The sequence below is a fragment of the Sminthopsis crassicaudata genome, chromosome 2 (genome assembly GCF_048593235.1).
Source record: "Sminthopsis crassicaudata isolate SCR6 chromosome 2, ASM4859323v1, whole genome shotgun sequence".
NCBI classification, from domain to species: Eukaryota; Metazoa; Chordata; class Mammalia; order Dasyuromorphia; family Dasyuridae; genus Sminthopsis; species Sminthopsis crassicaudata.
Genome location: NC_133618.1, coordinates 339,003,150 through 339,022,347, shown reverse-complemented (window position 1 = coordinate 339,022,347; position 19,198 = coordinate 339,003,150). Strand labels below are relative to the sequence as shown.

At 33.2% G+C, this 19,198-nt stretch overlaps 1 protein-coding gene across 4 annotated transcripts in view; it reads left to right on the top strand.

Annotated features, from left to right (window-relative positions):
- The window catches only part of FERMT2 (FERM domain containing kindlin 2), a 107,577-nt gene that overhangs the window by 32,915 nt on the left and 55,464 nt on the right, over positions 1 to 19,198 (top strand). For all 4 annotated transcript variants that reach the window (XM_074290563.1, XM_074290561.1, XM_074290560.1 and 1 more), the window contains exon 4: positions 15,710 to 15,844. In XM_074290563.1, coding sequence (XP_074146664.1) covers positions 15,710 to 15,844 — 135 coding nt within the window. The remainder of the gene's footprint in view (positions 1 to 15,709; positions 15,845 to 19,198) is intronic.

Genomic DNA, 19,198 nt, shown 5'->3' with positions numbered 1-19,198 from the left:
CTAGCTATTTTTTAATATATGGAAAACTTAATTAGCTATATAAATGTTTTAAAGTAAACAAATTTCTTTCTCTTTGAATTACAAATGGGATTTTTTTTTTTTCCTATTTGGAAGGCTTTTTTTTTTTTTCCTAGAAAAAAGATTACATATGAAACAGTGAGTCTGACAATACTTCCATGCTTCTAACTCAGTTTTCCCTGGAATCTCAGGTGTCTCTGAATCTAATAGTTTGTAATCATATTACCTTTGTAATTCATTATTTTTTTATTCCTCTCTCAAATGGGTACCCACATATTTCCAATTCTTACTACTACAAAACATGCAACTATAATTATTTTCGCCCATATAGGTTCTTTTTTGGGGGGGGGGTTTAAAGGGAGTTATTTTTAACAAGATCATAGAAAACTACATTGAAGATCTAGACTAGGAAAAACTAAAAGAGAAAGTCCACCAGAGATGAAGTGTTCTCACCCACTGACAGATAGTTGTTAGACAACAGGTACAGATGGAGTTATACCTTTTCAGATGTAAATAGTACATACATTTGTTTTGCTCAACTCTACTTATCTGTTAAGAAAGAAGTTTCTTTGAATAGGGAGAGTAATTGAAAAGTAACAAATTCTTTTTTTAAAGAAAACATTAATAAAACAAAAGTTAGTTGATGGAAAGAAGCTGAAAAATTACATGGGAAGACCAAATATGAAAAAAATACCTTTATAAATTAGAATTTTAAAAAAATTTCACATAAAGAATTATAATCTTTAAATTCAGAGCTAGCATTCAATTTCTACATTCTTTGAAAATAAGTTATTATGGGGGCAGCTAGGTGGTAGAGCGGATAGAGCACCAGCCTTGAATTCAGGAGGACCCGAATTCAAATCTGGTCTCAGACACTTAACACTTCCTAGCTGTGTGACCCTGGGCAAATCACTTAACCCCAGCCTCAAAAAAAAAAAAAAATAAGTTATTATTCAGAAACTTAATAATCATTTGATGAATGTATTTTTCCTCTCAAAAAATATCTCATTTAACAATGTTTTTAGATATTATATATAGCAATATATAATGCTACATGTAGTAATTTACTGAAAAACAATTACTACACAAAACTTATTATACATTTTGAAACATTTAACAATATTTTGCAATGAATGACTACAAATATTATGAAACCCTTCTAATGTAATATCCACTTTTTTTAGTTTTCAACATTCTTTCATGTAAGATTTTGAGTTCCAAATTTTTTTTCTCTCTCCCTCCCTTACCTCCTCCACCTCCTCAAGACAACAAGCAACCTGGTATAGGTCATACAATCATTTTTTAAAAAGTTTACATAGCTTTTTATTTACAAATATATGCATGGGTAATTTCTTTCAGCATTGATAATTGCCAAACCTTTTGTTCCAATTTTTCCCCTCCTTCCCCTCCCCCCCTCCCCCAGATGGCAGGTAGATCAATACATGTTAAGTATATGTTAAATACAATATATGTATACATATCCATATAGTTACGTTGCTGCACAAGAAGAATCGGACTTTGAAATAATGTACAATCAACTTGTAAAGGAAATAAAAAATGCATGCAGCCAAAAACAGAGGGATTAGAAATGCTATGTAGTGGTTCACACTCATTTCCCAGAGTTTTTTCACTGAGTATAGCTGCTTATATTCATTATTGAACAAGTGGAACTGATTTGTTTCATCTTATTGTTGAAGAGAGCTATATCCATCAGAATTGATCATTATATAGTATTGTTGTTGAAGTATATAATGATCTCCTGGTCCTGCTCCTTTCACTCATCATCAGTTCATTATACAATCATTTTAAATATATTTCCTTATTAGTCATGTTGTAAAGGTAAAATCAGGGGAAAAAAACAAATAATAAAAAAAGGTAAAAATAATATGTTTCTAGATACATTCAATCTCCATAGTTCTCTTTCTGGATGTGAATGGCATTTTCCATCCTAAGTCTAATGGAATTGTCTTGGATCAGTGTATTGCTGTAAAGAGTTAAGTGTTATAGTTGATTATCATATAATCTTTCTATTATTGGGTACCACGTTCTCCTGGTTCTGTTCACTTCACTCAACATCAGTTCATGTAATTCATTCCAGAGTTTTCTGAAATCAGCTTGCATGCATTATATTCATATCCCATAGCTTGTTTAGCCATTCCACAGTTGATGGGCATATACTCAATTTTTAATTCCTTGTCACCACAAAAAAAAGGCTTCTACAAACATTTTTATACATGTGGGCCCTTTACCCTTTTTTTATGATCTCTTTGGGATACAGATCCAGCAGTGACACTGCTAGAAAAGCAGGTATGCATAGTTTGGGCATAGTTCCAAATTGCTCTCTAGAATGACTCTATCAGTTCACAACTCTACCAACAGTGCATTACATCAGGGTTCCATTTTTTTTTAATGTGTTCTCCAAGATTTATCATTTTTTTTTTTTTTTTTTGGTCATCTTAGCCAACCTGATATGTGTGAGGTGGTTGCTCAGTTGTTTTCATTTGCATTTCTCTAATCAATAATGACTTGGAGTTTTTTTTTCTTATGACTAAGATGGCTTTAATTTCACCAGAAAATTATCTGTTCTTATGCTTTGACCATTTATCAATTGGGATATGGCTTGTATTTTTGTAAGTTTGACTCAATCCTCTATATAGTTTAGAAATGAGGGCTTTATCAGAAACATTGGCTCTAAAAGTTTTCTCACTTTTCAGTTTCCCTTCTAATCCTGTTTGCATTAGTTTTGTTTGTGCAAAACCTTTTCAATTTAATGTAATAAAAATTATCCATTTTACATTTTATAATGTTCTCTATTCTTTGATCATAAATTCCTCCTCTAGAGATCTGACAGGTAAACTATCCCTTGCTCTCCTAATTTGCTTATAATATTACTATGTCTAAATCATGAATCCATTTCAAAATATTTTGGTATATATAGAATGTGAGATGTTGGTCTATGCTTAGTTAATTCTAAAATGTATGTGAAAGGAAGTTTTGAAAAGAGAATACTTTTCTACTAATAATCATAGTTGACATGTATTGCATTTTTTGAGATTTCCATGTAGGAAGAAGAGAAATGTGACATTAAACAAAATATTGCCAGTGTACTTTTTTTTTTTTTTTTTTTTTTTTTTTTTTTTTTTTGATACAGAAGTGTCTGTGCTCTACAGAGATAAAATACACCTAAGAGAATGGAGCTTGAGGTGCTCTTTACCATTCTGGGCGAAGTCTTCAGGGATACTTTTAAGTTATATTTTCCTTGAATACAATGGTGTACCTCCATCTTTTGACAAATGAGTTATGTTTTTTATCAACTGAGTTAAATAAGCACAAGAGTAAACCTGTAAACCCAAATTCTGGCATGAGAATCATTTCTTATTGTGTAGAATTTACATTTGAATTGTAATTTCCCATACAGACAACCTAAATTTTCTCCAGTGTTTTTACTTGCCTACAATTTAATCCAACTATCACTGACTTTAGGAGGTTATGCTATTCACATGAATACTAAAAAACCCAAACACTTTCATAAGAACTCTTTGTATTTATGAATGGTAGCTTTGCTATATTATTTGGGAGGAAAATCGTATTGTGTTTCTTTAGACAGTTAAGTTTACTCAAATTGGCAAAAACAGATTGTTTATTATAGAAAGCTTCATGGAAAGGAAGATCATAACTAAATTGTATACTGAGTTTAGATTTCCATAGAAAGGTGGAAAAAATATAAAGGCTTCTCTCCTTCAGGCCACTGTTGGTGTGGAAAGGCAACTGAATGGTTTTGTGGACAAGAGATCAAGGCACTTCATAATTGGGTAAGGAAAAAGCAGAAATGAAAGTTTTAGGTGAATTTAGTATTGTGGCTGGTGTAATTAATGTTGTTTTCTAAACTTAATTAGCATTCTTGGATTTCAGTGCTTGAAAAAGGCAAAAAGTAAAGGAATGTTCTGCATAATTTAATATAAATATAGCAGTGCACTTTTGGTAATCCCTAGAATTTCATTAGTTGTAGTACTAAAATTTAGCATTTTAAGTTGTGTTTTGAAGAGATTTTGGGATTTTCTTGTCATTTACAAGCTTCTCCACAATCAAAAGTTTATCATGATGAAAATCTGGTTTCAATATAAATAGCTGCTTAACTTTTTTGTCATCTACCAATACATTGGTCCTTTTGTTTCAAATGAATTTTAAGTAGTCTTATTTGCATATTTGAACTTTGACAAAAAATGCTTATTAGAAAGATGTGTAGTTTTTATTTAGTCATATTTTGGAATTTAAACAGTCATATATTGGAATATGGAATATTCAAAAAGCCATATATGATGTCTTACTTTGTTTAATTCCTTCCTTATGATGTTAGCCACTGGGAACTTTATAGATGTGATATATTAATTACATTCATATTAATTGTTGGCATTTTCTAATTTTTTACTAATTTTTTAATATAAATGTTTTTAAAATGAAATTAAATTATTTAATATCCTTTCCAAACTGGCAACTCCCTTTGAAAACTACTTGTTAGATTCTTCTTTTTGCTTGACTTATTTATTATTCACTTTTCTTGCTATAATGCAGGTAGAAGTGTGAGAAGGCAATCCTTCCCAAGATTAAACCTTTTGAAATACTACACATTAGATTTTTTAACTTGTACACATTCCTTTGCTCTCTTCCTTCATTAAATTTTAAAGGCTAGTGGCTAATTTGTTAAATTTTTGAGTTCCCCAAGCTTTTATTTATTGGTATTTATTCTTTTAAATTGATAAAAATTCTTTGAATTATAAAAAATATAAAATATGAAAAGTTCATTTGGCATGTTTAATTTTAGGTTAGGTCTACAAAAGGTGGCTTCTCAGTTTTGACTGAATGAAATGAGGAAACTAAATTAAAATTTATTATTGGTTCAAGAGCATATGTTGGATATACATAATACTTGGAAGAGTGTTAAGTGGAGATAGAGTCAGATTTAGAGTCAGATTAAAAATGAAAAATAAAGGTGAGAGACTAACTAAATATGGTAATAAGAATTTTTAAATTTAAAAAGCTTATAGGGTGTAGAGATAGAAGGGATGTCATAGATAATTTAGTCCAACGTTTTTACTGTACACTGGAGAGAACTGAGGATCCCAGAAGTTTAAATGATTTGAACAGAGATAAATGACTAGCATGAAGTCATGTAAAAATTTTACAAATTTTAAAGTGATAAAAAGTTATCTTTCATTGTTATCATATACAGAACTACTCTCACAATTTTATTATTTCAGTCCATTGGATATTTTGATGGAATAAGATGTTGCTTTGGTGGATTATTTAGGGATTTAAATGGCTTTTTCTATTGGTTAGATTATTTGAGATAAGACTAGATAAGATGTAGTGAAGAATAATTGTTAGAGTTCAAAAGTAGCAGAAAAAAGCACAATTTAGCTTCTCCATCATACTTCTTTCACAGAAATCTAGAAAACAAACCAGCCAGAATCCTGAATCCAAATTTCAAGAAAAGTTATTCATTACAGAACTAGAAATCTGTTTAAAGGATTGCACATATTTAATGTATACCAGATTGCTTGCTGTTTTGAGGGGAAAAGGGTATAAGGAATGGAGAGAGAAGAATTTAGAACACAAAGTCTTACAAACATGAATATTGAAAACTATCTTTGCATAAGGTATTGGGAAAAATACCTTAGCCTAGGTCAGGTCTTTTCATCAGAAATGTTTGAGAATCCTCTATATTTCATTAAAGGTCTGGTGATTCTTGCTTGTAAATGTAGGTTCTTTGACTTTTGGAATATTATATTTTAAATTCTATTAATAATGGTGACTACTAAATAAATTGTAGACAGGAGAAGCCAAGATGGTGGATAGAAGCCAGGATGTTGCCTGAGTTCTCCCTAGTCTCCCTCGGAAGCAATGCTAAATGAAACCTCTAAATGGATCAGAATCCAGCAATAGAAGTAAAAATTTGGAGTAAAACATTTTTCTAACTTAGGCATAAGGGGAACGTGGCGCAGCTCGGCCATGGTGTGGGGAATTCAATAGGAAGTGCTTAGCCATAAAAACCAGCAGCCAGGGACCCTCTAGTCTGACTCAGTGGGCCAGTAGCTCAGCAGACCAGCTATGAGACCTTGAATCCATACACAGAAGGCAAATTGTGAGTCCCCAAACCCTGGCACAACAGCCTTGACTAGGTCAGACCAACCCAGTGCAGTGGGAAAGGCAGTATCTCTGGCCCCCCAGTTTGGAAAGCCAGTGTGAAGCCCTGCTCCTTTTGCAAAAGAAATCTGGAACAGTCTCTCCTGTGCCTCAGGAGCAGAACTCTGCTTTTTAAAAATGAGCAAAAAAACAAAAAAAAAAACAAAAACAGCCCTGACCATGGAAAGCTACTATGGTGACTAGTAAGATCAAAACACAAACTCAGAAAACCACAGCAATGGCAAAATGCTTGTATTTGAAGCTCAAAGGAGGAATATGAATTGGGTACAAGTTAAAAAGTTTTTTCTTGGAAGAACTCAAAAAGGATTTTAAAAGTCAGGTAAGAGAGGTAGAAGAAAAATTGAGAAAAGAAATGAGGTATGCAGGAGAATTTTATATATATAAAAAAAAAAAAAAGTCAGCAGTTGGGGAAAAAGCCAACATTTTGGAAAAGGAAGCACAAAAATTGTATTTAAGAAAACAGCTCCTTAAAAATAGAATTGGCAAAATGGGGGAAAAAAATTCCACTGAATAAAACAATTCCTTTAAAGTAGAATTAGCCAAATGGAAAAGAAGGTACAAAAACTAACTGGAGAGAATAATTCTTTAAAAATTAGAATCAAACAAAGGGAAATTAATGACTCAATGAGACACCAATATTGAATCAAACAAAAAATTTTTTAAATGAAAAAATAGTGTAAAACACCTCATTGGACAGACAACTGATCTGGAAAAAAGCTCCAGGAAAGATAATTTAAAAATTATTTGAATACTTGAAAGCCATGGTCAATCATTTTTGATGAAAAGACCAAAGCTGAACAGAGAGCCTGATCTAATCTTCAAATACAATATTCAAGAGAAGCATACAAAGGTAAACACGAAAGGAGGAAAAATGTTATTTAAAGGTTAGACTGTTTACATATCTATATGGGAAGATGATACTTGTAACTCTTGAATTTTATTTTGGGGGGCAGAGCTAAGATGACGGAGAGAAGACAGGACATGGCCTGAGCTATCCCTGCTTCCATTAGGATCAATGCTAAGATCAAGATTCTGGATGGACTTTGGAGTGACAGAAGCACAAATATTCAAAGTGCAACAAACTTCCAGCTTAAGATATTTTACAAGGACTTCAGGAAAAGTATCTAAATTAGGCAGTAGGAGAGTAGCCCAACACAGGCTCAACCCAAATTCTTAGCCAAAGTACAGTAGCATTGGTTACCCTAGTCTAGTTCAGAAGACTAGCTATGACACCTTCAAAGCAATAACTGAAGGCAAATTATGAGCCCCCAAATCCCAATATAATAGGTGGAACATGTACTTAGGCCTACCCAGTGCAGTGAAATGTTCTGCAGCACCATTGACCCCAGTGCAGTGAGCGGTCTTGTCCTCCTGCAAAAGAAATTTGGAACAATCTCCCCTGTGCCCTAAGAGCAGAACTCAACTTTTAAAAATGAGCAAAAAAGCAAAAAGAGCTGTGGAGACAGGGATGATCAGAACATAAATCTAGAAGAGAACAGCAAAGGCAGAATGCCTTCAAGTAAAGCCTCAGAGCAAGTGATGAACTGGTTTCTGGTTCAGAAAGACTCTTAAAAGAGTGATAGAAGAAAAATGGGGGAAAGAAATAAGAGCTACTCAAGAGAATTATGAAAGTTTGTGGGGGAAAGCCAACAGCTTAGAAAAGGAAACTTAGAAATTGACTGAAGAAAACAACTCCTTAAAAAATAAATTTAGTGAAGAAAAAAAAAAGAAAATTGGCGAAATGGAAAAAAATCAAAAACTAATGAAGTGGAAAAAGAGAACAACTCTTTAAAAAATAATTGTCAGAATAGGAAAAAAAAATCCACCTAACAAAACAAAACAACTAGTCAAATGCACAAGGAGGTAAAAAAGTTTACTGGAGAAAATAATTCATTAAAAATTAGAGTTGGACAAATGGAAAGAATAATTTATTTATTTTTATTAATTTTATAATTATAATTTTTTTGGACAGTACATATGCATGGGTAATTTTTTTTACAACATTATCCCTTGTACTTACTTCCGTTCCTAATTTTCCCCTCCTTCCCGCCACCCCCTACCCGAGATGACAGGCAGTCCCATACATGTTAAATGTGTTATAATATATCCTAGATTCAATATGTGTGTGCAGAACTGAATTTCTTGTTGCACAGGAAGAATTGGATTCAGCAGGTAAAAATAACTTGGGAAGAAAGACAAAAATGCAAACAGTTTACACTTATTAGAAAGAATAATTTAATGAGATATCAAGAATCCGCCAAACAAACTGAAAAAATGAAAAAAGAAAAAAATGTAAAATACCTCCTTGGAAAAACTGACCTGGAAAAGAGATCTAGAAGAGACAATCTAAGAATTATTGGGCTTCCGAAAGCCTTGATGAAAAGAGTCTGGATGACATCTTTCAAGAAATATTCAAAGAAATTTTCCCTTGTATTCTAGAACCAATGGTAAAATCGTCATTGGAAGAGCCCACCTATCCCTCCAGAAAGAGATCTCAAAATGAAAACTCCAAGGAATTGTAGCTAAATTCCAGAATTATCAGGTCAAAGAGAAAATAGTATGATCAACTAGAAAGAAACAATTTAAATATTGAGGAACCACAATCAGAATTATCCAGGACCTAGCAGCTTCCACATTAAAGGAACAGAGAGTTTGGAATATAATATTTTGGAAGGAAAGGAGGTAGTTGGACTATAAGCAAGAATTAATTACTTAACAAAATTAAGCATTATCTTTTGGGGTGGGGGAAGATAAATATTCAATAAAATGGGAGATTTTTTTCAATCCTTTCTGATGGAAAAAAAACAGAGCAGAACAGAAAATTTGATCTTCAAATACAAGTCTCAAGAGAAGTGTAAAAAGGCAAATTGGGGGGGGGACTTTTTTAGAGGTTAAAATGTTTACATTTCTACATGGGAAGACATGTATAATTCTGGATAAATGTATTATTGTCAGGGCAGTTAGAAGGGGTATACTTAGACAAAGGATATAGGTATAAGTTGACTATTTTGATTATATTAAAAAAAAAATTAGGGTTAGAAAAAGGGAAGGAAAATGAGGTAAATTACCTCACGTGGAGAAGCACAAAAGACTTATTACAAAAAAACTTTTTATACAAAAGTCAGATCTAAACAATTAGAAAAAATATCAGTTGTTCATGGGTAGGCCAGACTCGTGTAATAAAAATGACAATTCTTTCTAAATTAATCTACTTATTCAGTGCCTTGCTAATTAAAATGCTTAAAAAGAAAAAAAAAAGTGTATTTTTTTTTTCCCCCTGAGTCTGGGGTTAAGTGACTTGCCCAGGGTCATACAACTAGGAAGTGTTAGGTGTTTGAGACCAGATTTGAACTCGGGTCCTCCTGAATTCAAGAATGGTGCTCTATCCACTGCGCCACCTAGCTGCCCCCTTGTTTTGTTTTTTGAATTAGAAAAAACAAAATTCATCTAGCAGATCAAAAAGTCGAGAATATCATGGGAATTAGTGGGGGAGAAGGGAGAATGTAAAGGAAAGTAGCCTAATTGTATCAGACCTAAATCTGTACAATAAAACGACAATTATCAAAAGCATTTGGTACTAGCTAAAAAATAGAGTGGTGGATCAGAGGAATAGTTTAGCTACAGAAGACACAATAGTCAATGATTATAGTAATCTATTATCTAGCTTCTGAGATAAGAACTCACTATTTGACAAAAATTGCCAGGAAATCTTGAAAATAGTGTGGCAGAAAGTAAGCATACTAGAGAGACTTACATGAACCCATGGTAATTGAAGTAAATAGAACCAAGATAACATCATACATAGTGGCAACAAGATTACGTTATAATCAATGGATGTGACTCTTTTCAATAATGAAATGATTCAGGCTTATTCCAATAGACTTCTGATGAAGAAAGCCATCTGTATCCAAAAAGAGGACTGTGGGAACTAAATGTGGATCATATCACAGTATTTTCACTTTTGTTGTTGTTTGCTTGCTTTTTTCCCCTTTCTCATTTTTTCCCTTTTTTAATCTGATTTTTCTTGTGCAACATGATATATGTGGAAATATGTATAGAAAAATTGCACATATTTAACATATATTGGATTGCTTGCCATCTAGGGGATGGGGTGAGGGAAAGGAGGGAGAAAAATTTGTAACAAAGTTTTGCGAGGATGAATGTTGAAAACTATTTTTGCATGTATTTTGAAAATAAAAAGCTATAATTAAAAAAAGAAAGTAGACATAGACCAATGTCTTACATGTACCAAGATAAAGTAAAAATTGAGTTCATGATTTAGACATAAAGGGTGATACTAGGAGAAAACTAGGAGAAAAAGAAATAGTTTACCTGCCAGATCTTTGGAGAAGGGAGAAATTAATGGTCAAAGAAGAAATCAAGAAAATGATGAAATGCAAAATGCACAATTTGATTACATTAAATTAAAAAATTCTTACATAAATGAAAGCAATATAACCAAGATTAGAGGGGAAGCAGAAAGGTGAGAAATAACCTTTCTCAAATATAGAGAACCAAATCAAATTTATACAAATCATTCCCCAGTTAATAAGTGGCCAAAGTATATGAACAATTTTCAGATGAAATTAAAACCATTTACAGTCATATGCAAAAGTATCGATTAGAGAAATGAAAATAAAAACAGCTTTCAAACAATGTCTCTCATCAATCAGATTGACTAAGGATGACAGGAAATGATGACAAGTTCTTGGAGCTGTATTCTGGAGAGTAATTTGGAACTATATCTAAAGGATTATAAAGCTGCATACTCTTTGATCCAGTACTGCCACTCCTGACTCTGTATCCCAAAGAGATCATAAAAGAAGGGAAATGTTTGTAGTAATTTCTTTTTGTGGTATCAAGGAATTTGCAAATTGAGTGGATGCCTATCAATTGAGGAATGCTGAATAAGTTGTGGTCTGTGAAGGTAATGGAATATTCTTGTATAAGAAATGATGAGCAGGCTAATTTCAGAAAAGCCTGGAAAGACATGAATTGTTGCTGAGTGAACAGAACCAGGAGAACATTGTACAAAGTAATAACAAGATTATGTGATAATCAACTATGATAGACTTGGTTCTTCTCAGCAATACAGTGATCCAAGACAATTCTAATAAACTTGGAATGGAAAATTCCATCTCTGTTCAGAGAGAACTATGGAAACTGAATGAAGCATATATTTTCAACTTTTGTTATTATTGTTATTTGCTTTTTCTTTCTCATGTTTTTTTTTTTTTTCCTTTTTTTTTTCTTTGGCAAAATAACAAAAATAGAATATGTTTAAAATGGTTGTACATGCATACGTAAATCAGATTGCTTGCTATCTTGAGACAGGGAAGATTAGGAAGGAAGAAAAAATTTAGAACTCAAAATCTTTAAAAAGTAAATATTAAAAATATCTTTAAATGTAATTTGAAAAATAAGATACTATCGAAAAAAATAAGTAAATTACAGGCATCAGAGAAATTCCATTAATTCCATTGGTCCCCAAAACAATTTTGATGATTCTCTCTAGGCTTCTGAGCATTAGGCCAACCCCTTAATCAACTGTTTAGGAATCAGTGTCAATAAAGATCTGCCCCGTAGCTCAAAGGCCTCCTCACATGCACATCATGCAGTTGTCTTGGTGGGCAGATTCTGAGGCATTTTATACTCTGTATTATTAAATGTAATTTTTTTTATCTCTTCTTGCTGAATTTTGTTTGTAATATATAGAAATGTAGATGATTTGTGTGGTTTATTTTATATCCTACATTTTTGGTAAAGTTATTTCAATTAGTTTTTTTAGTTGACTCTAGAGTTCTCTAAACCCCAACTATACCTGCAAAAAGTGACCACTTTTTCTTTTTGTCATTCCTTCAATTTCTTTTTCTTTTGCTAAAGTCAACATCTATCATTGAAGAGGATACCCTTGCTTTACTATTGATCTTATTTTCTAGTTACCCCATTACAGATAAAATGTTTCTCATCATTTTTCATAAAGGTTTTATTAGCATTTTGGTGTACTGTTCGATGTAAATTTTTTCTTGTTGTTATTAACACGGTCAATTATGATTAGTTTTTTTTTTCCCAAAAAATATTATTATTATTTTTTCCCCTGAGGCTAGGGTTAAGTGACTTGCCCAGGGTCACATAGCTAGGAAGTGTTAGTGTCTGAGACCAGATTTGAACTCGGGTCCTCCTGAATTCAAGGCTGGTGCTCTATCCACTGTGCCACCTAACTGTCCCTCCCAAAAAATATTGAACCATTCTTTCACTCCTGGTATAAATTCAATTTGGTCACAATATATTATTTTGTGATATGTTGCTGTCTACAGTGTTCTTGTTGAGTATTTAAATTCTTTCAATATTTATTCGGTTTGAAATTTTCTTAGTTTAGATATGAAGACCATATTTCTGTCATAGAAGGATTTTGGTAGAATCTTTTCTTTTCCTTTTTTTTTTTTTTTTTTTTTTTTCCAAGTAGTTTTTAAATGTCTCAGGGAATTCACTTCTAAATTCATCTGGTCTTATATTTTTTCCCACTTTGGGAGCTTTCTTTTTTGACTTATATAATTTCTTTTTCAAGATTGATTCAAAATAATGTATATCATATTTTTATATACATACATCCTTTTCATTTATATTGTCATTTGTTCACTTTTTTCATTTTTTGATTGTAGTTTATCTGATTTTCCTTCCCCCCTCAAAATACAAACCTGAACAACAAAAACCCAAGTACCCACTTATTAATTTTGTAGTTATTTTCCCTTCCATTTTGTTTATTTATTTTTTGATTTTTAGAATTTCAATTTGTTATTTTTAAATTTTAATTAATTAAGTGTGATGGGTAATTTTGTGACCTATTAAAAGTGTTTAAAGGTAGAATATATACTTTACCTTAAAGACTGCTATGAATTTTGCTGTGTTGTTCCATTGTTGTCAAAATCCTAAATGAAATTATCTGTTGTATATGATTTTCTTTAGGATTGTTATTTGGTTTCTAATTTATTTTTAATATTTTCCTCAGTTTCCTTCAGTGCAAAACTTCACCTGTTGGTATCTTTCCCTTAAATATTTTATATTTAATATGCATACATTTTCTATTTATTTATCTGTATGTTTCTTCCAAAAAGACTAACTCCCTTGAAAGCAGACTGGCTTGTTTTTGTTTTTATCCCTAGCACGTAGCCTAAGCCAGCACATGCACTAGTAAATGCTCAAAATTTTTTGTTGAATTGAATTGTTGTTTAGTATATGCAGTATATGCAGAACAAATAAAATATATGTATTTACAGAAAAGATAAAATATATGTATGTGTATATACATACATATAACACAGGGTAGTTTGAGAGGGAATCAGGAAAAGCTTCATGTAGAATGTGATATTTGAGCTGTATCTTGAAATTTTTTGAGGCAGAAGTAAAAAGTGAATACATTTATAGCATGGGAGACTGGCAGTACAAAAAGACAGAGATGAGAGGTGTAATGCCATATATGAGGAACAGGGAGGAGGCAGTTTGGTTGGCTCTCGATATGATATGGGAAGCAATGAACAATAATGCTGAAAAGATAAGGTGGTACCAGGTTGTGAAAAGTTTTCAAAACTAAAAAGAGGAGTTTATATTCAGTTCTAAAGGTAATAAGTCCCTGGAATTTATTGAGTATGAGAGTCACATGGTCACATCTGTACCTAAGAAAGATCACTTAAGCAAGCAGTGTGGAGGATGCCTAGAAGAGGAAGAGACTTGGATAAACCAGTAGGCTCTTACATTAATTTAAGTGAGAAGTGAAAATGATAGCTGAGTAAAGATAAAGGGTTGATCGTGTAAGATGTTGTAGAGATAGAAATAGAAAGATTTGGATCAATGAGTTGTGGCAAAATAAGGAGGCCTGATTAATGTCAAAGTTATAGACTTGAAGGTTTAGAAGAATCATAATGCCTTGAACAGAAATGGAGATATTTGGAGGAAGTATAAGTTTCAGGGGAAAATTAATGAGATTTATATTGGCCAATGGCAGTTGTCTAGTAGGCAGTTGGTGATACAAGGCTAAAATTCAGAAAAGAGCCCGGATCTGGATATCAAGGGGTTTTGAGATGAAGAGAAGGAATAGGAGAAACATGAGCTATATACAACTGGACTACATCTCAAATGGGCAATGTGGATATAGTTCAGCAGTATATATAATTATATAGAATAAGACAGCTTTATCACAAATGCTGAAATAACAAACTCACCTATACTTTTTTTTTAAGCTTTTTATTTTTCAAAACATATGTATAGATAATTCTGCAACATTATCCCTTGCAAAACCTTGTGTTCTAGTTTTTCCCCACCCTTCTCCCCTGGATGGCAAGTATTCTAATACATGTTAAGCATGGTAGAAATATATGTTAAATTCAATATATGCATACATATTTATATAATTATATTGCTATACAAGAAAAATCAAAGCAGAAAAGTAAATGATAAAGTAAAATGCAAGCAGACAACAACAAAAAGAGTAAGAATGCTATGTTGTGAACCACACTCAGTTCCCACAGTCCTCTCTCTCTCTGTGTAGATGTCTCTTTTCATCACAAGACCATTGGAACTAGTCTGAATTATCTCAATGTTGAAGAGAGCCAGGTCCATCAGACTTGATCCTCATATAATCTTCTTGTTGCTGTGTATAATAATTTCCTGGTTCTGCTTATTTCATTTAGCATCAGTTCATGCAAGTCTCTCCAGACCTCTCTGAAATCATCCTGTTGGTTGTTTCTTATAGAACAATAATATTCCATAGTATTCATATGACATGACTTATTCAGCTATTCTCCAACTGATGGGCACCACTCAGTTTTCAGTTTCTTGCTACTACAAAAAAGGCTGCCACAAACGTTTTTGTACATATGGAGGGAACTCTTTTTAAGATATTTAAGATCTCTTTGGGATATAAAACCAGTAGAAACACATCTGGGTTAAAGGGTATTCAAGTTTGATAACCCTTTGGGCATAGTCCCAAATTGCTCTGCAGAATAGTTGAATCCATTCACAATTCCACCAACAATGTATCAGTGTCCCAGTTTTCCCATATCCCTTTTAATATTCATCATTATCTTTTCCTGTCATCTTAGCCAGTCTGAGTGGTGTGTAGTTCACCTATACTTTGACAAAAGGCATTACTATCACTCACAAAAATTATATTTATTCAGATCTCTTTATTTTCTTTTCTGCTTCTCCTTCCACTAAAAGATAGGTATAGAAAACATACTATATGCATAGATATAGTAAAATTTAATCAGAATTCTAGAATATGGAAACGCCTATTAAGTCTAGTTGATCCCCTGCAATGAATTTTTAAAAAACACATGATTTGTGGGAAAACAACAGGAAATTTTGCATAAGTTTTTAAGACAAAAATACCTTCTTGTAACACAGACTAATAATAGATTATTAAACTTATAAATGTATAAGCTTTCTCTTGTTTTAGTAAAGAATTTTAATTTGTATTTTCCTTTATTAGATATCAGACATCCTGAAGAACTCTCTCTCTTGAAAAAACCTAGAGATCCAACAAAGAAAAAAAAGAAAAAACAAGATGAGCAGTCTGAAGATGAGGCACTTGAATTAGAGGGACCACTAATCACTCCTGGATCTGGTAAGACTTTGAGGACAAAGTGAAAGTTATACAGTGTTTTGACATTTCTCTAATCAAATTTAACGTTTAGAGCATCTTTATATGACTATAGGTAGCATAGATTTCTTCTTCTCAAAACCGCCTGTTCATATCCTCTCACCATTTAATCTTATAAATTTTGACTCATTTCGGTTTATAACTGAGAAATTAGACTTTTGTCATAAATACTTACTGTAAAGAATTTTTTTTCCTTGTTTTCTATTGCCTTCTAGTTTTGACTACAATGGTTTTGTTTGCATAAGACCATTATAATTTAATGTAGTCAAAATTATCTATTTTACCTCTCATCCCTATTTTTCATTTGGTCTTAATCCAGTTTTCTTTCCTGTCTTCTTTCTATAACATGATGTAAAATCCTTGAGGGTAGGTACTTTCTTTTTTTCTTTTATCTGGATCCCTAAAAGCTAGTGCAGTTCCTGACACACATAGGAAGTTAATGAAGCTAATAAATTTTTTCCTTTTTACCTATTTACCTATATGATTACATGATTATTTAGCAAGTACATAAGATAAGGCTATGGATAAAGCTTTCTTAGATTTTAATAAACTTATGAAAGATTTTTGTACTATTCTTGCGGACAGATATACACTAGATGTTATTGGAGTTAGATCAGAAGTTCTTAAACTGAAGTCTGTAAACTTACTTATTTTTTAAAACACTTTAATGGGTATATTCGAATATAATTGGCTTTTTTTGGTAACATATAAATACATATAGTATGCTTTTTAAAAATATTCTAAGAAAGGTTGTATAAAGGTTTTATGTGAAGTCCGAGTTAGCCCCTGGAGGCCCCAGAATCAACCAGAGTCAGGATAAGCAAAAGTCTTTGGTCTTTAGGGGGAGAAGTGCAGGGGACAGACAAACTGCCACACACTCTCCACCAATTAACCTCCCTTCTTGTTGTCCTCCTCCAAAGTGACTCTGGCTTCTCTTACTCCACCCCCGAATCCCTCCTACAATTATGTGTATATACCAAAAGATGGAGCCAGCACAGAATAGTGAGAAGGGCCATTTTCCATGCATATGTTTATAGAGTATTGTCCAATAGATAATTAGCCTTAAGTGCTTGGTTATCTGATTCCAGTGCACCTATTCAGAATTTCAGCCCTTTACATCTCCGCTTTCTTTTGTTTTAGAACACAAGTGATTAGCCATCCCTGACTTCTCAGGGAGGTGAGAACCCCAAAAAGGAGGTAGGTGATCACGCCCTCCCTGACTTCTCAGGAAGAGAGATGACAAACACCAAAGGGAAGTGGGGAGTCAAGCCAGATATTGTTAGTGGGTTTCTGGGCTGAAGGGTCTTACTAAAAACAGGTATACACAAACCCATCAGCATGGGAGGTATTACACAAACAGCTAGAAATAAAGCATAGGCTATTAGTGATGATTCTCCCCACAGCCAGTACAGGCTCAGTGTGGTATAACAAACATGAATTGTACATGCAAGTAGTGATATAACAAACAATATAAATCAACATGGTGTTGTAAAAGATTTCCAGGAGTCTTAGAAGGAGGGTATGTAAACAGCAATCACACATATGTCTTCTTCAGTAGCTAGAGATAGTCCAAAACCAATATATTGTCCATTGCTTCACATGTCAGGGAATCCAATGATCCCCACAAGTTTTTGAAGTCCCGCAACAGTCTTTTTATGTTAGGGAATCCAATGATTCCTACAGGTTTTGAAGTCCTGCAACATTCTTATGATGCCTCAGAGAATCCAATGATTCCTGAGGATTTTCAAGTCCAACAATTTTTGATGTCCATGAGTCAAATGCGATAATTGCCAGGTTCTTTCAGTGGTGGGCACAGTCAGCAGTGGAACCACCTGATGTTTCTTGGGTCTTCTCTTTCATGTCAAAGGTCTGCTCCGACTCTCTCCTCTTGACAAGGTGAATATGGATCGTTGACACCCATCTGAATCCTTTTCCATCTGTAGAGATACAAGCAAACCCTCTCCTCCAAGCAGTTAACCTATCTGGTCCCTTCCATTCACCACTTTCTGGGTCTCTTTACATCACCTGATGATTATTTATAGATAGTGGAGCTACTCGCACTGGACACTGCTCTTCCTATGGATTATAAAACCTGTCTTCCGGAGCCAGTGTATTTTGTCAAAAATCAAGAAATTAATAGTATAAAGAGCTAGATTTAGAAGTTCTCTAGGGTTACCTGTGGCTCCTCCTTTCTTTTGTTTTTGGAGGATCATCTTAATGTCTCTGTTTCTCCTCTCTACTATTGCCTGACCTTGAGGATTAAAAGGTTATGCCAGTGGTATGTAAAATCTTATACTATGCACAAAAATATGCAAAACGTTTTGAAGTATATACAGGTCCATTATCTGTTTTTATTGCTTGTGGAACACCCATAATTGCAAATGCTTGGATAAGGAATTCAGTGACCAGTCAGGCTGTCTCTTTTGCTGTTGGTATTGCAAAAGTGAATCCTGAAAAGGTGTCTGTCATAACATGGATAAAAGAGAGACGACCAAAAGATTTATAATGTGTCACATCCATTTGCCAAATTTCCTTGGGTCTCAAACCAAGAGGGTTCTTCCCTGGAAGGAGTGTAGGAGCGTGGAAAGTAAGGTAAGCTGTACAGGCTTTTACTATGCTCCTAGCTTCCTCTCTTATTATTCCAAATTGTAAATGCAAAGCTCAAGCAGCCTGATGGTATTTAGAATGAGATTCTTGGGCTTCCTGAAATAAAGGAGTATTGGCCAACATGGTTAGAAGGCTATCTGCCTTTCAATTACCATCAAAAATAGGATCTGGAAGTCCAGTATAAGAGTGGACAATTAAGATATAAATCTTACCTAGTGCTTTCTCACTTGCTCTTGAAGTTCCTTAAAGAGCTGATATATATTAGAGGCTACAAATTTTATTGGGCTGTGGCAGTTCTGTGTACCATACCTACTGAATAAGCCAAATCAGATATTATATTTATATCTGCTGGATAATAAATAAGAGCTAGAACAGTTGCATACAATTCATTCTGCAAAGTGGACTGAAAAGGAGTTCTGACTACTTTCTTAATAGTTAAGTCACGAGAGTATACAGCACAAATATTATGTTTGGATGCAACTGTAAAGATAGTTGGTCCTTTAAGAGGAACTTTAGAAACCTTTTCTTCAAGAATCCATCACCAATTATGTAATAGTCTGGTTATCTTTAATGGAGACCCATGGGTAAAATTTGGATCCATGGCTAATAAAATTTGCCACTCTGGAATAGCATATTTCACAGCATACATTAATTTGTGCATTAGTATAAAAAATTGTATATATCTTGTCAGGTCTTATCCCAGATAATTGT